Source organism: Lissotriton vulgaris, chromosome 6 (assembly GCF_964263255.1).
Source record: "Lissotriton vulgaris chromosome 6, aLisVul1.2, whole genome shotgun sequence".
In the NCBI taxonomy this organism is placed as follows: Eukaryota; Metazoa; Chordata; class Amphibia; order Caudata; family Salamandridae; genus Lissotriton; species Lissotriton vulgaris.
Genome location: NC_141694.1, coordinates 67845320 through 67870431, shown reverse-complemented (window position 1 = coordinate 67870431; position 25112 = coordinate 67845320). Strand labels below are relative to the sequence as shown.

Sequence of the window (25112 nt, the reverse complement as noted above, 5' to 3'; positions counted from 1 at the left end):
ATCATCAATCTTGCTTTCAAGCTTCTGCAAATATTTGCATCAAATCAGAGAGCATTCTGGGAGCATTATACATCCCCTCATATTGCTAAACTTTGAAAATGTGTATACACATTTTTATACTGGAACCACTGTCAGTAGTGCAGTCAGAGATTACAACATTTACTTAGAGCGCTCTCCCTAATAATAAAGGCTTTCAATTCATGAACCATGAATACAAGTTTGAACAGCATTAACATATGGACAAAAATATTATCTTTACTGCAGACAGTGCTCTTCCCTGATCCATAATGTGGAACTACAAACTGGCAGCCAAAAGGTTTGTGCTGCAGGGGGTTGGGCCTACTTGTCCCAAGGACAGAATATATAGGAAAACGTGTTGCCCTTGACCCCAAACAATATGTCCTGGGAGTCCGGCTATAGGAATTCCACATCACTGGAAGCTCTTGGATAGTAGTCAGATTTGGTTGTCTGGGACATCTTTGGAGTCCACTTGGCCTACTACCTATTATCGGCCACATGTTGTGGTTTTACCAGATTGATGGACACAACTCTGTTCTCCTTTCTTCCAGCAAGGGGCGGTAGTAACACTGATCTTGTTCCAAGGGTTGCTAAGACAGGTACTGGTTTTCTATAAGAAGGCCCAAATTCCTTCTTCACCGCCATCTTTTCTCTGACCAGATCCCCAATCTGTGGAATCCAGACAGGCCTTGCTTTGACAGGTGGTTGTTCTTCAGTGGTCGTTGGCTTCTGTTTTGTGTTGCTCAGACTTTTTCTTGTTTCATTTAAGTCCTGTAAAACAGCCAAATGGTCTTTGATATCAAAGGGTTTCTGTTCCACCACTGAAGTGTGACAATCAAGATCCTGGATGAGCATTCTAGTACCAAAAAGCATTTCATATGGAGTGATACCCCCCAGAGAAGATCTTGGCAGATTGTTAAGCCTACGTTGGACACGTATTAGTTGTTTGACCCACCCATCACCCGAACCTAATACGCTAGCTGTTATAGATTGCTTTATGTCTCATTTTTTTCTCTCCACGACCGCATTACCCTCAGAATGGATGGGACTAGAATACCGCAATGCAACACCCAAGCTGACCATTGCCTCCTTGTAAGCTCCAGAGCTAAACGCAGGACCTTGGTCAGAATGTAGCGTGGCAATTGCGTATGTGCCGATAAACACTTGCAAATCTTTTATAACAGATGAAGTGTCAGCTGAGCGCTGGGGCCATAACCAACTAAATCTTGTCCTAGTAGTTGTGGGACTACATCTGTCCATTCGGACGTCTGCTTGTAGCTGGTCTAATGCTGTCTAACAATGGTGTCTGTACTGGGCTGGCTACACTGTAGTCAGATATCTGGGGGCGTTTTCTGCTGCGATCTCTATTGCAGTTTTGGCAATTAATTGCAAATGAGTGAATGTGCCCATTCATCCCAGGCCACCAGTACATCTCTTTTACTTCTAATATAGAATCAGAGATCCCTCAATGTATCAGACCCTCTCCCATGTGTGCTTCATGTATTAAAGCCCCTCTCCGCCTCCTGTTTGGAATTACTCTTTCCCCCACTCCAGCGATTCGAGCAAAGGGAATGGAGTTCGCGTCTATTATGTATTTGTATTTAAGTGGATAATTTTTAGGCAAAGTTGCTCCGCTGTTTTTGATCGTTGCGCTAACAGCTAACATTGTTTCGCCATCTATTTTTATTTTTGAACGTGCGATTGTAGCTACGGAAGCCGTTTGCACAGCTGCCTTCACGGCTTCATCAGCCAATGAATTCCCTGCAACATGAACGCCATCACGCTGATGACTCAGTGTATGGATCATGTGAGTCTTTTGTAGTTCTTTCTGTAATAGAACTACTTGTTCCCAAAGCATTTTATGCATAATTGTGCCACCTTTTGCATCTTTGAAACCGTTTTGAACCCAGTTTTGCAAGTATTCATTGTAAGATTGAATGCAGTAATACGAATCGCACACTATGAGTGTGGGGAATTCGCGATCAGCATTTTCAAGAACCATCTTGAATGTTTGGAGTTCAGCTCGCTGACTGTACAGTCTCCGAGTGATTGAGTTTTTGTGACCATCTGTCTGAATTTACCATCGCGCCAGCGACCTTTAACAATCGCGCACACAGCACTATAAGCTTGTTTACTCCCAATTGCGGGTTGTGCAGATCCAGCTGTATAGATTACACATTCGTACTGTTGTAGAGGCAGAATCTCAACGGGCAGAGGACATTCGTGTTCGTATTGTAGAAATTCTTGTTTTTCCAGGTTGGGATCAAAAACATATTCAACGTCTGTTGCAGCAACAGAAATTAACCAATTGTATCAATCTTGGGTGTAAAGCTTTAGCATTTGGAATGCTTGCTTTCGTCACTGCCTCCAAGGCAGGTACAGGTGTAACGAGCATTATGCGTTTTCCCTGTGTAAGGGCTCTCTCTTTTGCCACTGCAGTTTGAACCGCTGTCATAATTTTTTCCGTTGAAGTGAATTTTATTTCAGCTTGTGTGTACAAGTGTGATTTGTCAGCAATCGGTACCTTTTCACCTTCATTAAAGGTTAGGTATGTGAATCCGCATCTTCCTTGGATGATTCGGATCACAAGATTACGCACGTTTTCGTGTGTCTGTAGCTGTGTTTTTGTTAACATGTCTGTTTGTAATGAACGCAAAATTTCTGTGTGTTTTTGAGTCCAATTACTTTATTTGAAATCAGGTTTGATTAATCCGTAGAGAGGTTTAACGCTTTCTGCGTAATTTAGAATGTAAGTTCTTCCAAAATTCAGGAAACCTAGAATTGACTGCAAGTTTTTCAGCGTTTTTGGAGCTTGGAGCAGCGCACATTTTCCCCAAAATTTAGCCGCCAGGCTTTTCTCTTCACTTGAAAGTTCATATCCCAGAAATAAGAAATTGGAGTGGGCAATTTGTGATTTTTTTAAAGTTGAATTTGTACACTTCAGAAGCAAACCCAAGTACAATGGTGTTCACTTTGTCCAAGTGCCTGTCCAAATCATCGTCTGTAAGATAGATGTCATCGAGATAAGATAATGCCTCATCATCATACGTTTGTAGTAACTCTGTTACTCTGGCTGAAAATAACCCTGGACTTTTCTTGAATCCCTGAGGGAGACAACAAAACTGTCTATGTGTCCCCATTGTTGTGAAAGCGGTCAATTACCTGCTTTCAGGTGGTATATTTTGACAGAAGAAACCGTTTGAAATATCTAATGCCGTTTTGTATTTTTTGCGCACAATGTTATTCATTAGTGCTGCACTGTGTGAGTTTTGTACTGCAAATGTTTTGCAACAACTGTTTAAATGTCTGTAGTCCAAAACTAGACTGTATGTATTGTCTGGTTGGAGACAGGAAACAAAGGATTGTTCATGGACGAAGTGCATGTTTCAATCACTCCTTGGTATTCAAGTTGATCTAAGATCTCCCTGACCTGTTTTTTAGCTTCTTGCTTAACTGGGTATTGCCTTTGTGCAGTTGATTGATTTTTTAACTATATTTTATAATGAGGAGAATCCTCATCCCATCCCACATGATTTTTATATAATGCTGGAGCCTGAGCTACAGCCCATTTTCTGGCATAGGTGTATTTTTTATGAATTGGAATGTGATTTGAGAAGGCAGGCATAATGATCTCTTCACCATGTGGGCACTCCCTGACAAATTCTGGTGGCCAGTCTTTTTCAGCTAGAAGAATGTCATAACCCTTAGATAGCTTCTCCCGAAAGAGAGCTTTAATTTTTCTAGTTATACCCCCTTCTATACGGAGTGTTACTTCATATAGCTTATGGGGTACACTAACCCTGGTGTCAGCAGTTTCCACTTGAATGCATTCATTCAAGTCCACTGTCTCCAGATGATCCATGAGGATCTTGCGAGCTATGGTCACTTCTGCTGTGCTGTCTAGCACTGTCTGGGCCCACTCCCCGTTCCTGAGTTGTGTCCTCAAGATCCTCAGCATGTCTGATTTTTACACTTGCTACCTTCTTTTTGGTGAATTGCTGTTTCTTATTTTTTGGAACGTGTTGATCGTCTTTGGACTTCACGCGTTCCTCCTTGTGTTCTGACCATTCTCTTCTTTCCGATTTCTGTGTGGAAGTCTGAAAATATTGAGAGGAACGTGTATCAGTATCTTGATATCTATCAGGTTTTCTCAAATTATCCCTATTCCTGAGGTTATACCTCTTTTCAGAGAGCTCCTTTTGAGGAAACCTACCTCGGGAATGCGAACGCTCTTTTTTATGAAGAGTCTGTTTATTGTTCTCCCACTTCTTTTTTGGAGTAGTGAGAGTGTTTTTAATAAAAGCCTTTTCAGCGTTTTCTGTTAGTTGTGGTTTGATTGGTTTCCCACCCAAACTATCTCTACCTAGTTCTTCATAGGATTTTTCAATTATTCTGGCAAGTTCAAATGGTTGTTCAGTAATATCAAGTTCTTTTAGTTTTTGGCGGATCGCCACAGATGCTGCATCACCTTTAATGTTTGCTAATAATATAGCCGAGACCTGTTTGAAATCCTTTAGTAATTTCATACCAAGATTCAAGGCAGGTTCTGGTCCGTATTCATTTTGAATCTGTTTCAGGACATCTGGTACTACTGCAATGGATGGAACACCATGAGTTTTGGTGTAGATTGCAGCAAAGACTGTACGCCAAGTGTCGCAGTCCTCTAGGTGTGGTGCGATCCCCATTGGTAAATAGATTGTCAGAATCCTGTGTTTTCCATGAGGTGTACTATCAGGAAACACTGCCTCCATTTGATAAATTTTTTGAGCTAACCAGAAGGGAATTTGTTTTGCTGGTAATTTACCAATGACTGATTGTATAGTCTGTGGTGTAATTGTATTTGTGTTCTGCTGGTAAGGGGTGTGCTATGGAATGTTTACAGCAGGTTGGACTGTCAGAGTCCGCATGACATATTGTACTAATTGTCTATGGATTTTAATTAACTGTTTTAGCTGAACTAGTCGTTCAACACTTGTCAATGTCAGGATGTGGTGTATAGCTGGCTAAAACCGGCCATGTTGCTCCTGGTCTACCTAGTGGACTGAGCCTGGTAATGTGATTTTGATGTTGTCGGGCGCCTTTAAACCAGAGTGCATGCTCTTGGTATGTTAATGGAATTTCAACATCCTCGAAAGGAGTGTATTTAGTTGGAGGTTCACCTTCTTTGTAGAAGTGAAACACTTGTGTTACTGGATTAGCTTCAGGAAATGTAATCCATGAATAGAATACCTCTATCTGCCGATATTCATGTGCCTCTATAACAAATATTACCTTACCACCTCTTAGTGTAAGGCCATTTGCTGTCAGCTTTGTAGTGATGGCTTTCCTCAAGTGTTCCTGGATGATTATAGCATCCGCGTCATTATCAGTAACGACTGGTTGGGCTGCTCTTGTAGCTCTATTTCTTTCATCGTCACTCATTTTGTTTTATGAAAGTTTTTGCAGAACAAGTTTCAAGGAAACAAAGATAAGGTGCACAATATTTTGGAACACTGTATCCTTCAATGTTGAACAAACCAAAAAACTAATACATAGGATGTTTCGTCCTACTCAGTTTTGGCGGATATTATCCTTTCACCCACTCCAGACGTCTATTAGAGTATTTTATGGGAAAAAGGGGTCTTTGTGAAAAGCACAACTTGGTTACTCTAGTATCTAGCGTTAAATTAGTGCCTTACCAAACGTTGGGCGCCATGTAGTGTAGTTCCTATATTCCCAATAGGCTCTGCGCATTGGAATAATATATACTATAGATTAGACGTAGGACTGAGGTCGGCTAGGTCTCTATTGAATATATTAGACTTAATTGTGAGTGCCATCTAGCTCAGAGGTCCCTAGAAACTTTCTCGAATAAACAAGAAGGGATTAGTTTCTGACAACCGCATAAACATGACAACTTTGTTTCCCAAGAATAAGAAATATATCTCTAGAGTCGCGGAAACAATAGATAAGTATTTCATTCAGTCAATCGTGCATGCTTCGTTTCACCAGAGTTGCAGAGAAATAGAGAGACGGGCGTTTTCAATAAAAAGGTATTTATTGAACAGTCTTCTTCCTCATGCAAAAGAAATGAACTGTTATAATCGCAACACTTGTTAGGAAGTAAAATGCATACAGTAAAAAGAGTGTCATAAAATAATACTGTAAGAGCATGGTATGGTTTCTAAGCCATAGAATACATACATAAATAAGTAAAAGACTAAAATGTACTCCACTGGTGCTTCTAAAATACGCCTACCCCGATGTACCTAACCTAAGTCTAGTACTAGGGAAGAAGTAAGTGTGGTGTAGCATAGGTTTAGTATTTTCTGCCAAGAATCTATCCACGATTTCTCTTAGGGTCTAATCAGCTCCGTACCTTGGTTTTAGAATGTAGAGGTCTGGTATCTCTCTGTCTCAGGACTCGATCTCCCAACAACCCGCAAGGGAAGCTTGGAAACATAGGAGATGGATTTCTAGGCAAGAGAAAAGACAGCGTCTCTCTCAGTGCGTCTGCTGGAGGATCGGCTTCCTTTGGCACTTGCTGTAGCGAGCTGCGTCGGGGAAGTAGATAGTCGAACTGCTCCAAACCACTGCGTGTTTGCTATGGCAAGTGTGGGCATATTTATACCTGGAAGGTGCCGCGGTTGACGTAAGGTTGGACATAATAACGTCACCAAAGACTCGCAGTTCTTTGAAAATGCCATGAGTTCTTGGATAAATCAATACTCAAGCAAGGGGAAGTCTCTAGCTGCTGAAGGCGGGTTTTTCCAAGAAATCATTGTGGATTTTCCGAACTAGTGGAAGTAGCCATGCCGTATTTGGACTGCATGGGCCAAGCCTAAATATGGTTATGATTTCTATGCCTGTCTAAGGTATATAAGGATATGGAGATCTATACCTATATAAGGGCATGAATCGGGAAAATTACACTAGGGTGCTAAAATGATACATACCACTGCTGTGTGAGACTCCCTTAACGCTGTGGACTCTCACAGCGGGGTCTATGAGACTCCAGGGAATAAGTGCTGGATCCCTCCCCAACAAGGGGAGAAGGAGCACTTTGGTAAAGGGCAAATGGATTACTGTAGTTACAGTTCCAAAATCCAATACAGAAGAAACAAGTCCCCAGGAGAGGAAAGAGGGAAAAAGTGGGAGGGGGAGAGAGGGACAGGGGGTTGGGAATCGGAATAAATCAGGCAGATCAGCAGTGGGAGTGGAAAACCTTGTGGGAGCCCAAGAATGTAGAGAAAACGGGTCCAAAGCTTAGCTGGGATCTCACAGACATTAAGTCCAGTGTGAAGTTAGGAAAAAATAATTTCCGGTTCATTGCCTGCACTTACCGGCTTCTCCCACTGCACCAGCGTTTTTCCTTGCTTCGAGTCTCGCATATACCACTCGGCTGCAATGAGGACCTCCATGAGGATCTTGACAGCGGAATCCTCAGGGAAATAGACTGCAAGTCGGATGCGTGTCCCCCACACTAACAGTGAGCCGTGGAGGCTAAGGCGGTTCGATTATATCACTTGGAGGAGGCAATCATGTTAGCAACTCTTCATGCCTCTGTCTAAGCCCTCTCACCCTCAGCCAGCAGTTCTAAGATGGCTGCTACAAAATACACAGATCCACTCTAAAACACCCAGAGTGGAGTGAGGACTAGCACCAGTGAGGGGAGGCATAGTCATTGACGCGCTCCGAGGGCCCAGAGGGACAAATTAGGAGGAGGAGGGAAGAAAGGGCCTGAGGTCGTGTACCTGGCCTCTCCGATCGACATCTTATGGTGCACGGAAGGGCACAAGCTCTGTTTTATGAATGGCAGCAGCAGTGGATTGGCTGGGATCAATTTGCACTGCTTGTGGTCATATAGTACTTTACTTTGTATTTTCTACCTCTGGCCCAGGCACAAGCCCCTACCCAAAACAAAAGCTAGGAGCCCAGTGAGGTGGTAGCGATGACTCTTGGCATAGGTGACCAAGTTCATCAATAATATAATTTGTAAAGCGCACTACTCACCCGTGAGGGTCTCAAGGCGCTGGGGTGGGGATTGCTGCTACTGCTCAAAAAGCCAGGTCTTGAGGAGTTTTCTAAAGGTCAGCAGGTCTTGGGTCTGCCGTAGGTGGATGGGGAGGGTGTTCCAGGTCTTGGCGACAAGGTGGGAGAAGGATCTGCCACCAGAGTTTGCTCTTCGGAAGCGGGGCACTGTGGCGACGGCGAGGCCGGCAGAGCGGAGCTGGCGGATGGGGGTGTAGAAGCTGAGTCGTCTGTTGAGGTACGTTGGTCGGGTGTTGTCGAGTGCCTTGTGTGCGTGGGTGAGGATCTTGAAGGTTATCCTCTTGTTGACCGGGAGCCAGTGCAGGTCTCTCAGGTGGGGTGTGATGTGGCTGCGGCGGGGGCTAACAAGCTTCTATCACAGTCTGCAGGCCATCACACTGAGGGGCTTCCAAACAGCTTGAGAGTTGTGTGACTGATAAACTAAATTACCAGGAATTGCTAATTTCTTGCTAGCAAGCAAATCAATACATCTAAGTCACGTAAATACAACACATATTGCATTACAAATGCTATAGGTGTCACATTTGCGAAAGTTGTAACTATTGGCATTGTAAATGACAAAGCTATTAATTCCGATATTTTCAAAAGCAACATGAACGCTCCTTAGTAGTTGCTCTTTCTCGCCTTTTACCTTGTAAGTTGCTTCTCTCTTCGCCCCTTCATGCATTGCTCCTTGGTGAGCTGCTCCTCTCTGTCAGTTCTTTCACACATTACCCCTTTGCAAATTGCTCCTCTTCTTTCGCCTCTTTTCGCATTGAACCATTGTAAGTTTCTCCTCTCTGTTCACTCCTCCACTTCTCCAATAGTAGGTTGTTCCTTTCTTGTTTCTCCTTCACGCAAGGCCCCCTGTAACTTTCCTTTGTAAGTTGCTCCAGTTTCTTCGCTCCATCTCACATTGTTCGTTTGTAACTTGCTCCTTTGCAGTCAGTTCTTTTCCTTCTTCTCTGTTTGTTCAGACACCTTCTGGATCAACCCGCAGTACAAGGTCACCCTCTTGGAGGAAGACGAGGACTCAGAAGACGACAAACCTGCGTGCAGCCTCCTTGTTGCCCTCATGCAGAAGAACCGGCGACAGCTTCTGAAGTTACACGAACCCAAACTCCACATTGGCTTTGCCGTGTATGAGGTACTGAGCATCTTCAAACGTTACTGCCTTGTAAAGAGATTGCAAAGCCTGAGAGTTTTGCATGCAAGCGGAAGTTCAAGCACATTGAGAGCAGTTCATGCTTCCTCACATACATCTTCTCATTGCACCATGAAGTAGAAGGTTGAAGGAGGGCTGGTTGGGCACCGGATTCATTCTTAATGTCTCTGCAGGGAGGTGAAGAAATCGCATTGAATCCAACTTCTGCATGTTGTTGAAAGTATCCACTTGCTTCCAGCTAGGGGATCGCTGCAAAGGAGAGTGCACAGATAGCCCATGGTTCATGACAATTAGATGCTGTTGAGATATGTGTTATGGTAGTGGAAAATAGTGTGTCAATGCTTCCGGAGCAAAGATTTCTTAAACAATGATGTGTAACTAAATTCTACACATCAGCAATATTTATTCATCAAATGTTTAAGTTTAATGAACGACAGAGAAGCCTAACATTGAAAACAGGGTAGGAGTTTACTGTCTATTATGGAACTCTATTGTATGATGAATACATATGGCTGATATTTCAAATTTAGTGATGCTGCATTGTTGTTTAAGGAATCTTTGATCTAGGGGACACCATTTTTCATTAATGTCTTCATTATGCCCCAGTCCCAAAGGTCCTTGTAGAGCAAAACACATTAAAGGTGATGGGACGATCAGTGCAATAAGTCAACCCACTGACAATCGCTTTGATAAGCATTCCAACCCATCATTCTTTCACTCGCCATGCAACCTCAGATTAGACCCAGCTATAAGTAAATCAGTCTTGACCCTGTTCCAACAGGAAGAGTCCAGCCAGAACTGCCAAGCCAGATCCTCGCTGAACCAGAACACAAGTAACCCAAGACTAGTTTTGCCCTGATTGGAGCGCTTCATTCAGATGTACCTTGGTTCCAGTAGCACATTGAGCAAGGGACCCACATCTGGGCATAAGCTTGGTCACGTTGGATGTTACATCAAACACATTAAAGGTGATGGGAAGATGCTTGCAATAAATGTAACCATTGACAAATTGTTCAGGATAGTATTCCACCGCTTCGTTCTTTTGCACTCCATGCCACCTCAGATAGGACCAAGCTATATGCAAATCAGCCTTGACCCTGCTCTATTTGGAAGAGTACAGCCCGAACCCAGTTCCTCTCTGAACTGGAATACAAGCAATCCGAGATCAGTGTTGCTCTGGTTGGGGATTTCAGTCGGGTGTAGCTTGGCTCAAGTGGCACAGTGGGCAAGGGACACCCCTCTAGTCATACCCTAGGCCACTTAGGGCGTTACATCAAACGCACAAAAGTTGATGGGACTATGCTTGCAATAATTCTAACCACTGGCAATCACTCAGGGTTGTAGTCCAACCCATCATTCTTTTGCTAACCACTCTACCTCAGATTAGACCCATCTACAGCCTTGACCTTGCTTTGATAGGAACAGAGAAGCCAGTAGAACCAAGTCTGTCTAGTCCATAAGCAGTGATATTTGTTGGTATGTAGTGCCCGCAGAGAACCAGTTGGAAACATCAGTTTAATTCCAAGAGGCACCTAAATGAACAAATAATAATACATTGCTAGGACTAGTCCATTTAAAAAACCCTGTCCAACAATACATTTAACCCTACGGACCTTTGCCCAACTGATTGTCCAACCCGACAAGAGGCTGGTCGAATGGCAGAGTTTCACTCATGCAATAAAGTCAGCGGTTTTCCGCCCATGTCTAATGCCACAGTCGTCAGTTCTAAGTCCAGTCGATTGGAATAGGAGAGGTGCTTCTTTTAAAATACCATCTCTCAGCACAAACATATCCAATGTATGTCTATTGTAAGCCACTTGTTTGTTTGTGTGAAAGGTTTTCATCTTAATGAGTTTACTAGGATTTTACTTCTGTAGAACTCAACATTTAGGACACTTCTACATTTTGTAACATGTTAAAATAATGATGCAAGTTTCAGAGCAAAACCACAGCAGTCTCTCTCGACGCCTCCCTGATTCATTCCCACTTCTGCTGGTTCTGACAAACGTAGGGCATCGCTTCTCTACCCTGCCCTATGTTCCTCTGAAAGAAAATCACACTGAGGCTGTGCCACCTGCCACCTTTCTATAGATCAGAGGCTCTTACCCGGGGGTCTGCACTCACCTGGGTGTCCAAGACACCTACACAAGGTTTCTGTGGCTGTTCACAAATTAAACAATATTAGCAGAGTAATACATTATATATACATAAGAAAGCAGACGCAAAAATGCACATATTAAAATAATCTGTAAATGTAAAGGAATTTTAAAGTGGAAGCTAAAAGTTAAGTTGGTATGCTTAATGCGATTTGAGGGAGCAGCCCATGTAAAGCAAACAGAAGCATGTAACAACACATACGAATTGTCTTTTACTGTCATCAAAGGCAGAAATGTACAATCATTCTAATTAGGGTTCTGAGCTGTGCCACTTAAGAAAGGAGTGTTCTGCCATAATCACAGTTAAAACTGTCACTTACTGTACATTCTGTGAGGTCACATGTATTGAACAAGACACCCCACGCCCAGGAGAGGTATCCATCTATGTGTGGGAGCTGTCCAGTATTGAACTGTTGAGGGGTTGATGGAGAGTTTCGTAAGCTATTGGTGCGTGTTTGGGCCAGGTGGGAGCGTAACAACACCCATATATTTCTAAGTCTTGATATACATAACTTAACATAGCATAACATGTATTTGTAAAGCGCACGCTCAGCCGAGGGTATCTTGGCAAGGCATAACAGATGTTCATTGTTTTTTTTTTTTTTTAAGTTCAAAATGATTTTATTGAATTTTAGCAGAGGAAAAACACAGAGATACATACAGAAAACGTACAAGTTAAATCAATAAATTACATGTAAGCGACTAAGAACAATCAGAAATAAGCAGTCATAAATAAATTACAGCACATAGTATAATCGTCAATCAAAGGATAACTAAAAACAGGAGGGGAAGGAAGGAAGGGGAGGGAGGAAGGGAAAGGGGAAATATACATTTCATAGTGTATTAAATTAGATAAATAGAGTTATCCATAAAAAGCTAAAAAGACAGTATAATAATCAGTGAATAAAATAGTAACATTGAAAGAATATGAATCATAACTGTACATATGAATCTATAGGAGACCAAAAAGATTGAAAATGCATAGAATTATGATGAACACCTTGTAAAGATAATTGAGCACCTCTTCTTGTAAAGATAATCCAAGACCACCAAGCATGAACTGAAAGAGAAGTAGCATCTTTCCAACAAAAAGTAATTGATTTAAATGCAGCCTAAACCAAAAAATTAAATAACTTAGCTTCAGCATCTTCAAGAGGATTAATCAAAACAACTGATTTACAGATTAACAATTTATAAGAAAGCAGATCAGAAATAGGCAAAATGTTCAATATCACATTCCAAACTTCAGACCAAAATTTCATAATAATAGGACAATCAAATAACATGTGACGAAAAGAACCAGGATGTAAATTACAATGCCAACATAGGTTTGATCGTAATAAGTTTGCTTTAAATAAACGTAATGGTGTCCATAAAGAATTAAACAAAATATAAGCATTGGTTTGATAAAGTGAAACTGATAACCATCCAGAAATACTATTAGTCCAAATTAATGACCATGAATCTGTTGATAGGGAAATGGAGAGTTCAGTGTTCCAAAAAGTGGAAATTATATCCACGTTGGAGCCTAATGAAAAGGTAAGAGTCTTATAAAATACAGAAACTGCTTTAGAAGATACAGAAGCAGTATTGATGTAAATTAAAAAATCAGCTGAGGATATAGACGGGATACCAGTTGGGAAGGAGTCTAAAATGGAATTACACAAAAATTGATATTTTAACATATCGGACGTTGGCAGATTGAATTTTAATTGGAGATGAGCAAATGGAATAAAAGCACCATCTAAGAAAACATCTTTAAGATAGAAAATGCCCTTATCAATCCATGAAGACCAAAAAGCGACATTTCTATTTAATTTTATTAAAGCGCTATGCCATAAGGACAAATGCACCGTAGAAAGTAATGGAGATGCAAAATTAGAGTCCAAATCAGTAAAAACTAATCTTGATGATTTGATTATGGACGAGGAATGTACAACCTTAGAGGTAGGAGACATAGTTAACAAGGAGGGCAGTGGAAAAGGTTTTGCAAGGGAATTTTCAATATGAAACGAAAAAGGAGGACTAACAACAGGTGAAATATTAAACCATAGCGAGCTCTGTTTTAAGATGAATGCCTTATGATATAAATAGAAATTCGGTAGGGCAAAACCAACTTGGCATTTAGGAATCTTCAATTTTTTTATAAGCAATACGAGGAGGTTTATTATTCCAAAGAAATTTAGATAATAGTTCAGTATTCCAAAAAGTGGAAATTATATCCACGTTGGAGCCTAATGAAAAGGTAAGAGTCTTATAAAATACAGAAACTGCTTTAGAAGATACAGAAGCAGTATTGATGTAAATTAAAAAATCAGCTGAGGATATAGACGGGATACCAGTTGGGAAGGAGTCTAAAATGGAATTACACAAAAATTGATATTTTAACATATCGGACGTTGGCAGATTGAATTTTAATTGGAGATGAGCAAATGGAATAAAAGCACCATCTAAGAAAACATCTTTAAGATAGAAAATGCCCTTATCAATCCATGAAGACCAAAAAGTGACATTTCTATTTAATTTTATTAAAGCGCTATGCCATAAGGACAAATGCACCGTAGAAAGTAATGGAGATGCAAAATTAGAGTCCAAATCAGTAAAAACTAATCTTGATGATTTGATTATGGACGAGGAATGTACAACCTTAGAGGTAGGAGACATAGTTAACAAGTAGGAGGACTAACAACAGGTGAAATATTAAACCATAGCGAGCTCTGTTTTAAGATGAATGCCTTATGATATAAATAGAAATTCGGTAGGGCAAAACCAACTTGGCATTTAGGAATCTTCAATTTTTTTATAAGCAATACGAGGAGGTTTATTATTCCAAAGAAATTTAGATAATAGTTTATCAATATCTTTATAAAATTTCAGCGGAAATTTAGTTGGTATCATTGCAAGAGAACAAAATATTTTCGGGGCAATATTCATGTTAACAGATTCCATTCTCCTCCACCAGGAAAGATGAAGGGAAGACCATTTGGACGTTTTTTGTTTAACATAATCAAGAATGAAGTCACAATTTAATTTCAAGGTAGCATGCATGGATGATGAAAATACTATACCAAGGTATTTCAATTTGCTCTTTTGCCAAACAATATCAGGTGAAGGTAACATATCAGGAGTACAAAGCATATTTAAGGGAAAAAATTCAGTTTTCGTAACATTTAATTTATATCCTGACACAGCTGAGTATTTGGAAATAATATCAAGCAATAACGGTACAGACAAGGTAGGATTACTAATAAATAATAATACATCATCAGCATATGCTAAAGATTTAACCGTAACATCTTTGATGGCGATACCCTGAATATCTTCGCACTTACGGATGGAATTAAGAAAGGGTTCTATTCCTAACAAAAATAAGAGAGGGGAGAGGGGACATCCTTGACATGTGCCTCTAAAAAAGGGAAAATTGATTAGAAATTTGGCAGTTAATAAACAATCGGGCAGTGGGAGCATAATATAGAGCCGAAACCATACGAATAAAAGAGGGTCCAAAATTAAAGGATAATAACGTTTTAAATAAAAATTGCCAATGGATTTTATCAAAGGCTTTTTCTGCATCTAAAGCCATAACACCTGCAGGGACAAGGAGTAAGGAACTTTTTTCAATGACATTTAATAATGTTCTAGTATTGTTAGCAGAGTATCTATTCTTCATAAAACCGGATTGGTCAGGGTGAATAATAGAATGTAGGACAGGAGCTAATCTAGAGGCTTTTAGCATATAATTTACAGTCTTGATTAATCAAGGAGGTGGGATGGTAATTAGAAACAAGTTTAGGGTCCTTATCAGGTTTGGGAAGGACAACAATTAAAGCTTCTGAAAAAGAACCTGAAATGGTAACTGAGGTACCAAAGTGCGAAAAAATTTGGTATAAGTGAGGTAATAAATGAGATTGAAACTCTTTATAAAATTCAGCAGGGATGCCGTCAGGACCAGGAGATTTATTTTTTGGGAGTGATTTAATGGCATTCAGGATTTCATCAGTAGTAATTGGTGAGTCTAACCCAAGTCTGTCAGAAGGAGAAATATGAGGTAAACTGGAAGCAGTTAAAAAAGCATCAATTATAGAATCATCACAAAGATCTGATTTATTATATAAGGTGGAGTAAAAATGTAGAAATTCTTGAACAATATCATTATGGGAAAGTGCAATTTTACCTTGAGGGCTCTGAATGGAAGTAATCTGCGTTTTATCCCTTTTAATACGTAAGTAATTGGCGAGGAGTTTACCAGACCTATTCGAATTAAAGCGGAATTTAGCATTGGACTTAGAGAGTTGAATCCCAGCCCTAGTACTAAGGATAGCATTAAATTCATACCTAATTTTTTGTAATTTAATTTTATATTGAGGATCCTTGGAGGTAATAAATAAACGTTCAAATTGGGCTGTTTGTTTCTCAAGAGTTTTAATATTAGAATTACATTTTTTATTCTCATGTGCCATAATAGAAATTGTGGAACCTCTAATATAAGCTTTAAACGCATCCCAGTGATTAACAATAGAAGTAGAATCTTCTGGATTGAATATAAAATAATCTTGAATCGCTTTGGGTTTGTGAGTGTCATTGAGTACAATGTCAGCATTCATACGCCATCTGGATTGCTTAGCAAAAGAAGACGAGACATTCAAAACAAACGAAATCATGGCATGGTCTGAAATATCAATAGTACCAATGGTAGGATTAGTTGCAGATTGAACAAGAAAGGGGGAGAGTAAAAAATAATCAATTCTAGAGTGAGAATTATGAGGGTTGGGGAAAAAAGAAAAATCTTTACCAGTGGGATAGTTTAATCTCCAAATGTCAGCTAACTTGGTGGTATGAAGAAACGTTTTAAAGGCATGGAAAATCTTGGATGAACGAAATTTAGAGGTAGATAATCTATCTGGCAAGGGGTCAGCAATAATATTAAAATCTCCACCAACAATCAAAGGAACATTTCCCAACTTTAAAACTTCAGTAGTAACTGTAGCCCAAAATACAGGGTTATCTTCTGTAGGGCCATAAATATTAAACAAAAAGAAAATAGAGTCAGGAATTTTTATTTTAACTATAATATATCTCCCTTCAGAATCTAAAATCTTATTAAGAATTTGACAATGCAATCTTTTAGCAAAGAAAATAGCGACCCCATTTTTCTTAACTTTAGCAGGCGAGGAGACAATAGAATCTACCCATTTTTTATTCATGTACTGTAAAACTTTATCATCAACATGCGTTTCTTGAACAAAACAAATATCAGCTCTGCAACTACCTAAATAATCTAGAATTTCGTACGTTTGATTGGATGTCTTAAACCTTTGACAAGGAGTTAAAGGAGTAACTCTATGTAGAAAATATGAAGGGGAAAAACTGAAAAGAGAGAAGAATGAACAAACACGAAACATGAATAGAAAGAAGGAAACGCACACCCGTTCCTCAAGCATGGCCAGTAACCGTTGGAGCCCATGAATGAAGATTATTCAAAGATGTGACAAGTGAAGTCAGACAAAACCAATTCAAGTATTAGGATCTTGAGTATCCATGGATGGAGGAGCTTGCTGGTCAAGAAACAGCCGAAGATCTTCAGGACGTTGAAAAGACTTGGAAACATTGTCTTTCCACACATGCACCGTAGATGGGTCAAAAAGACCATATTTGAAACCAAGGCTCCTCAGCTGTGGACGAAGGGAAGAAAACTCTCTACGAATAGCCACAGTTTCTTTAGCAAATTCCTGGTGAATAAAAATTTTGGTTCCATTCACCAACAATGATGGAATTTCTCTCACAGCTTTACGAATGAGAACCAAATGATGATGACGCAGAAACTTGAATATCATTTGCCTGGGCTTTGTATGTCGAGGATTTCGATGTGACGGGACTCTATGAGCTTTGTCAATCTCAAATTTTTCTGGAAATTTAATATTCAAAAGACCAGGTAGAAGAGATTCCAAATATAGGGGCCGATTAGGATGGCGGACGGACTTGCGTCCGTCCGCCACCCCTGAGTAGGAGGGACCGTCCGCATGGGCAGCAGCGGTCCCTCCATGGCACTTAGGATGTGACCGCCACCCTGGCGGTCACATCCTGTATGTTTTACATTGCGGCGGGTGCTGCTTGAAGCAGCACCCGCCGCAATGTAAAAAATGAAAGCAGTGCATTTGCATGCACAAAGCGGCAGGCACCGCGCGGTGCCTGCCGCTTCGTGCACGCAAAGGCAGGGGGATACCATAGGTACCCCCCATGTGCACCCCCCATGCAACCTTCACCCAGGGGGCCCGCAACAGGCCTCCAAAGTGAATGTCCGTATGCTTTTCCACGGCAGAAAAGCCGCCGCGGAAAAGCATTACTTTCCCTACATCCTAATATGGCTGGCGGTGTCTGATAGACACCGCCAGCCATGTTAGTGCTTTTCCACCGTGGTTGCCTTCCGACCGCGGCGGAAAAGCGGAGGACGGATTGTGAGACCCACCAGCCATCCTAATTTGGCGGTGGGTCTTTCAAGCCTCCTCGTCGGATTTCCCGCATCCTCCGGGCCGGTAGTGGCTTCCGCCAGCCCGGAGTATGCGGGAAATCCGCCATCATAATGACCCCCATAGTCGGCAAATAGTCCCTTCAACATCTTCCGGCAAATTAAAAATATGAAGACTATATTGCCTATTTCGATTTTCCATGTCCAGCAGTTGAGTATGCATTGGAACAATTCTGGCTATTAAAGGTGTGAAAGCGTCCAACTTGTTTTTATTATCTTGAATTTTAATGACATTGTCTGAAACCTTCATTGAAATAGAAGCCATGTCTTTACGAACATTTTTGACTTCTGAGGCAATAGTATCAGTATTCAGACGTAATGCTTTAAGCTCCTCCAAAATTAGCGCAAGAGAAGGTTCTGAGGATTCCACTACCTTAGATTTGGTAGGAGGAGGAGAAACCTGCTGCTTCCTTTTATTAGTAGTTGGATTTTTGGAATCCATTCTGAGGTGAAAAAATATTCACTAACACGTAGGAATAGTAAAGTGAAGAAAAGCCACCTCAAAATGTGGGAAAAATGACGTAAATATTGACAAAAACACCAAAAATCTCTTCAAAACTACAGGTGCAGCAGCTAAATTGGACTGTAGGCGTGGCTAGGCCCAAGCCAGGCTCTGTCATAAATATTACTCCGCCCCCAGGCAGTCAAAGCCGGCAGTACCTGCAAGCGAAGCTGGGAGCAGGAACCATGGAGCCAGAAGAAGCACTTCCGCCGAAGGAATTCGTCTCAAAATCGCTCCACAGGTGAGGAATAGTATGTGGAGGCAAGCACCGCTATTTTCGCCGACTTTTTGACATGAAAATCGTCGTCAAAGGAAATTTCGGGCCGTAGTATTCACGGAGCTCCGGAAGCAGCGGCCATCTTGGTTGACGCGCTTGCGCGTCTCCACAGATGTTCATTGTTACCCAACTCAATGGTACTCCTTTAATCCACCTCAGAAGGATGAAAGGCTGAGTGGACCAGCCAGGATTATAACCTGTGACCATGATTTCGAACACAGGCCCCCACAGTGGATGCATTAGTCCACTGAGCCACCAGACCCAGCTTGATTTAGTGCGTAACGTGGAGCCATACAGCTCTGCTTTGATATTATTTTATTTTATGTATTTTATAGAGCGCGAACTTGACCCGTTAGGGTATCAGAGCGCTTTACAGAGAAACATAGGCATGTACATAATAGGCATAGCATCATCCAGTTACAGATCGAATGAAGGAGGGCAGGGTGCACGATACATAAGGGAGATAGGGTACATATATACATTTTAAATATCCAAGTACTCAAGACGAGATAACATATTTATAGATTGCGTTAATCAATGTTCGTGACAAGGCCCCAAGTTTCTGAAGGGGTGAGGTAGATAACGAGGAAATAGATGGCCGTAGACCAGGGCTGTAGTGGTGGTAGAGGCAGCTTAAACGAGAAAATTGTCCATAAGGAATGTTTTGGCAACCTTTTTGAAGCAAGACAGAGAGGGGATTCTTCTGATGTCAGGAGGGAGAGAGTTCCATATTCTTGGAGCAGCCCTGGAGAAAGCTTGGTTGTACGTTTTTTTTCCCGAAAGCGTGCAGATTGGAGCAGGAGGTCTCTGGCAGATCGGGAGTTTCTGATCCCTACGGAGATCACAAGTTTCTGCCTCAGATATGCAGGGGAGTTAGAAAATAAGGCTTTGTGCATGATGCATCCTACTTTGAGCTGTATTCCTGCATCTAGGGGTAGCCCGTTGAGAGGTTTCAAGTGCGGGGAAATCTTGTTGTCTTTCCTTGTGCCGGTGAGTATTCTGGAGGTCGCATTGAGGCAGGTTTTTAGAGGTGCCAGGGAGATCTTGGGTAGACCAAAGAGGGTAGAACAGCCATACTCCAGACTAGATATGACAAGTGCTTGGAATGACATTTTTAGGTCGGGAGCGTCGAGGAAGGGTTTCAATTTCCTAAGGTATCTCAGGTGGAATCTGGCTGATTTGGCCATTGAGTTGATGTGGTCACGCATGTTCAGGTTGCTGTCGAGAGTGATTCCCAGGGATTTGGCCGAATCCACGATGGTCGGTGGGCAATTCAAGGCTGTGATAGCCTTAACCCATGATTTAATCTCAAGGTTGGGATTGGGCGAGGCGATCAGAAAAAATCCAGTTTTCTTTGCATTAAGTTTGAGTTGATTGGATGCGAGCCATTGGACGGTGTGTTCCAAGGCATCGTTCAGGGAAAGGATCTCTTCGAGAGATGAGGTTTTGATGTAGATCTGAGTGTCATCACATATGATAGGAGATATTAGCAGTGCGTAGTACTTCGGTAAGTGGTTCCAGGTAAAGGTTGAAGAGGATGGGGGACAGTGTTGAACCTTGAGGGACTCCGACCGGGGATGGTGACGATAGGTTGCCGTTGACGAGGAATCTCTGGGACCAGTTTTGGAGGAAGGATCTGAACCATTCTAGAACAGCGCCATGTGAGCCCATCCTGAGTTTGAGGCGTTAGAGTAGTTTTACATGGATAGGTCTAGGAGGATGAGGAGACATGTTTTGCTTGGTAAAGAGCTTGGAGAGCGTCATCAACTATGTGGAGCATAGTGGTTTCAGTGCTGTGCCCTGGTCTAAATCCAGATTGGAAGTCATTGAGTAGGTGGAAGTTGTTGATGTGTTGACTTAGCTGCTGCTGCACACATTTCTCCATCACTTTGTCTAAGTGGGGGATGTTGAATATGGGTCTGAAGTTGTCAGGGGAGGCTGGATCCAGTGACAGCTTTTTCAGAATGGGAAGGACTTGCCTGGCTTTTAGAGGGTCGGGCATCGTTCCCTGCCGGAGTGAGTCGTTAATTATTATAGTCCAGCTAGGAACAATGAATTGGGCGACGACAGCTAGGCAGTTGGAAGGTAGCGGGTCATTAGAATTGTTATTGGGTTTTAGTGAAGATAGGAATGTGGACAGTGAGTCATCGTCGTAGAGTTTGAAGTCGGTCCAGTGAGCATGATTTTTGGGTGAAGCCTGTAGGTGCGACGTGGCTGGAGGAGGTGGGTCGAGAGGTGTTTTAGGGTATGTGATGGATTTGAGTTTGTTTCCAAGGGCTGAGATTATGTCAGCGAAGGAGGAGAATTACTCTGAGGATATAAGAGACTTGAGGGTTCCTTTTGAAGTTTTGGCCAATTTATTAGACTGGTGTTTGACCAGATCAAAGAGCTTGAGTATGTTCCTGTTGTAGGCATTCTGACACACTACGCCACTCCACACTGACACACTACTACACTGTACAACATGGCTAAAACACATTGGCAAAGTCAATAGCTCTTGCATTGGCGAGACCTATTGACTTTGCCAATGCTTGTTATGGTCTGACTTGACAGCCCAACTGTTGCCAGATAATTATGTGAGCATCACTAGAGGGGCTTTAGCCTGCATGCTGGAAGCTAGGAGTACATGTTCTGATTGGACAGAAGTTGTGTGCATCTACAAATAAGTGCTTGGCCTCCACGCAGCAGTGATCATTTTGTTTACTTATCCAGTTGGCTGAGCTTGAACTTTCAGGGGCACACACATGGCATAGCGATGCTGTTCAAGTGTCCTAGAAAACTAGATTGTTTATGGTGGTCTTTCTATGGCAGCAGCACAGATGGGGGTGGGGGGGGGGGGTTAGGGCAGACATTTACCTATATAAAATTTAAGGCCTGACTTGACAATGGAACCGTCACCTAACTTTTCAACCTACACATATCCAAACCATGCCTCTTTCCTGGGTGGTGGGCCCTTCATCCAGTGGAGGGGTACCTCTCTCTTTGCTATTAATAGAAGTAGCAGCATCAACCATCAAGTATTTTCAGCACTTTACCAACATAACACATCACCGTGATGGAATATAGACAGTTGATGGCCTCAATTCAAGCACGGGTACATGCAGACACAAAGAGAACCTCCATGAGAAGCAGAAAAAGACAGTGATTCGCTAGAGTCAAGCATATCACTTCATCTTTTAGAAATAAAACAACATTTTGAAAAGCGCCAATTAAACGTACGATTTTGTAATATATATTCTTTTGTTGTTGAATGAAATTAAAAATTCCATAATTTGTGTTTCTTAGATCTCTATTTGTGTATTTTTCTCTATTGATTTGAGGTTCAAATTGTAGAAATTAAATAGGCATGGGTTCCCAGCTTCCTGTACTGATTCAGTGGGGGTCCACAGAAGTTAAATGGTTAAGAACCAATGCTGTAGATAAAGAGGGTCTGATTTAGAGTTTGGCAGATGGGTTGCTCCATTACAATCATTTTTTTAAAAAACAATTTGTAGAGCATTCCAATGACAGCATAGTGAACATGTCATGCCTGTACATAACTATACTAGTCAGCTAATCGTCAATACATTCCTCATAAAGCACGGCTCGTCTGCCCTCCCTTCCGAATCCCCCCCCCCACACGTGGTAATGTGTTTTAGTAGGTTGCACAGTATAAATTATTCAAACACTGGCATCCAAATCAGAGTCCTCCCGAGGCGGGGGTTCACATATGCCTCCCCAGTAAGCGTTCCAACCTCCCCAGACCTTCTCCCATTTTTTCTGACAGCCTCGATGTATATAGACTGATCATTCTGCGATCATCGCCAGGTCCATATCCTTGCACCACTAGATAAGAGAGGGGCTCATCCTAGACCCCCATCGTTGTGCAATGTTTCGTTTCGCGACTGTCATACCTAAAGTTACCCAGTCTCTGGCAATAGTTTTTTAAGTCTGTTGGTTCCCATATATTTAGTCGGCAACACCTCGGGTCTGGCAATATAGTGACTCGCGTGACCTGGGAGAGTGTCCTCATCACTGCCATCCAATACCCGACAATTTTTAGGGGAAGTCCTGATGGTATGGTAAAACGTCCCTGCCTCCCCGCAGTGTCTCAGACAGAGTGGTGTGTCCGCCCTCCCTATCCTATGGAGAAGTGTCCTAGTGTAATATGTGTGGTGTAGAATTTTCAATTGCACTAGTCTAAGCCTTGACGGAATAGCAGCTTCCCTAGGGGAAGCTAGCGCCTCCCTCCAATCCGCCTCGTCAATGTCTCCCACCTCGCACTCCCACCCAGTCTTCAAGGTCTCTATGGGGTCAGGCCTATTATTGACTATTTTCTTATATGCCAACGAAATTGCCTTCTTTTGAAGGTGATCTGTCAGGAGTCTATCCTCCAACGGAGAGGATTCCTCAGGATTCATATCTGGCGGTAATAGGGACTGCAATGCATGCCGAACCTGCATGTAACGGAATCGCTCTGTCTCCGCTAGGCCATAGGCGGCCCCCCTTTCTGCCACAAGTCCCCAACTGTCGATATACCTATTGAGGCCCAATTACGGAACCCCTTTGTCTTGCCCAGTATCCCGAGCTTCTTTGTATCCCATAGTGGCATCGCCTGTGTGATCACCCCGTCCCACCCAAGTGCTCGCTGTGCCTCAAACCATATATGTATTGTATGTATGGTTGGTCCTGTGAGATTGTGCCTCTTCTTTTTATTGTGCTCCATTCCAGTCTTGATGACACCCTATCCGCCCTACTACAAGTGCATTAAATTCTGTGGCGGTTGAAATGCAGTGGACTGGCTTGTGACGGAGTACCTGTCTGCCAAACTGTAAATCAGGCCTATAGTTCCTTGAATAATACTGAAATATGTGTTTGCCTCTGATAATTCGTCTAGGGTGTAAATTCGTAATGCCCAATGTGGGGAAAGTGGTGAATTCAATGGTGTGATTGGGGTGCCTCACTGTGTAATGCACCCACAATACCGCCTTGGATCCAGTCAGGCTTGTTTGTTAAACCTTGGCTCAACCCTGAGTAACTGTGGCTTAGAGTGGTCAGGCGTAAAAAAACTGTGAAGCATTTAGAAGTACCAAAACAACGTAATACAAAAGTCACACAATACACCAGAAACCCGACACCAATTTACATTTATTTTATGAATTTTTAGACACCAAAATTGACAGGAGTGTTCTGGAGATATAGATATTTAAGTAAAATATAAATCACAGCTTTCCAATCAAATGTAAACCAGCACCAGTAACTACTGCGCTTAGCAGAAACTTTGTGACACATATGAAGCATTAGGTTTGGGTACCCTAGCCCACTTTGGACAACTTGCTCGGCAGGTAGCAGGGCAAGAGGGCCAGAAAGAAGTTGTAGGACAAGGATCTGTGTCACCAAAGCAGTCTCCAGTCCAGTGCCAGGCTCTATGTGCAAACTGCATAGACTTCAATTGAGCAGTCCTGATGCAAGGGATATAGGATGCTGAGGATGTCAAGGATTATGTGCAGTTGACGGGGCTGCCTGGGGCTATTGCACAGTCCTAGAGGGGTAACTTTGGCCATGGGGTCGATATCCCTTGAAGCCCTGGTGGGTCCAACAGAGCTCCAGTTGCCACTTGTCTGCTGATCTCCGGTTACAGCACAACCTCTGGTTTCCTTTGGTGGAGGACAGTGCCCTTCTTGGGTGACCAAACTGCACTAAAATGCCTCTCGGAGGTCTAGTGTACTTAGGTGTAACTTTTGAGTGTTGAGACTCAGTCTCCCAGGCTGCAAGGGAAACGACAATAACAACGGGGTCAAAACACTGTAATACATTCACATCGCTGCTTTTACAATGCAAGTTGCTACCACAACTTGCACTGGAGGGCGCTCTAGGCTAAGGAATAGTGTGATTTACTATTGCAACTCTTTCCCTACTGTACGTAGGCTGGAGTTGGAATAGTAAATCATAATATTCCTAAGTCCAGCACCCTACAGCTCAAGTCGTTGTAACGACTTGCGTTGTAAAAACAATGATGTAATGTACCCCGATCAAAATGATCGCGTGGTAACATCATACATCTGACTGCACATCAGCGGTCAGTGGTGGTCAAGTGTTTGTGGCTACGGACTTGCCAAGGCGGGCTACATCAGCTTTTATGGCCCTTTAGCTGTAACAGGAAGTCAGCCAATTGACACTTGAAGCTCCTTTTAGACCCCAAGGTAGCACTCACCTGCCAACAGGTTTTTATACCTGGAAGGGCAGCCCCCCAATAACGTATAGTGTAGGATCTCCCTTACAAGTTTTAATTCTTTATTTCACACTGCACCACTTCATGAACCACCTCACCAACATTCATCATATGGCTTCCTCTTAAAAGATCTCTGCCAAAGTGACCCTTCGTGGACCCGTAGGGCATTGCAGTGCCAGCCCAACGAGGAGCACATCCCTATGATGAAGCATGACATCCTCTAGGGGATGTGTGAGGGCACCACGAA

At 42.2% G+C, this 25112-nt stretch overlaps 1 protein-coding gene across 2 annotated transcripts in view; it reads left to right on the top strand.

Annotated features, from left to right (window-relative positions):
• LOC147706797 (calpain-1 catalytic subunit-like) overlaps positions 1 to 25112 on the top strand; it is an 861968-nt gene that overhangs the window by 655645 nt on the left and 181211 nt on the right. For both annotated transcript variants that reach the window (XM_086925930.1, XM_086925929.1), the window contains exon 10: positions 9006 to 9175. In XM_086925930.1, coding sequence (XP_086782056.1) covers positions 9006 to 9175 — 170 coding nt within the window. The remainder of the gene's footprint in view (positions 1 to 9005; positions 9176 to 25112) is intronic.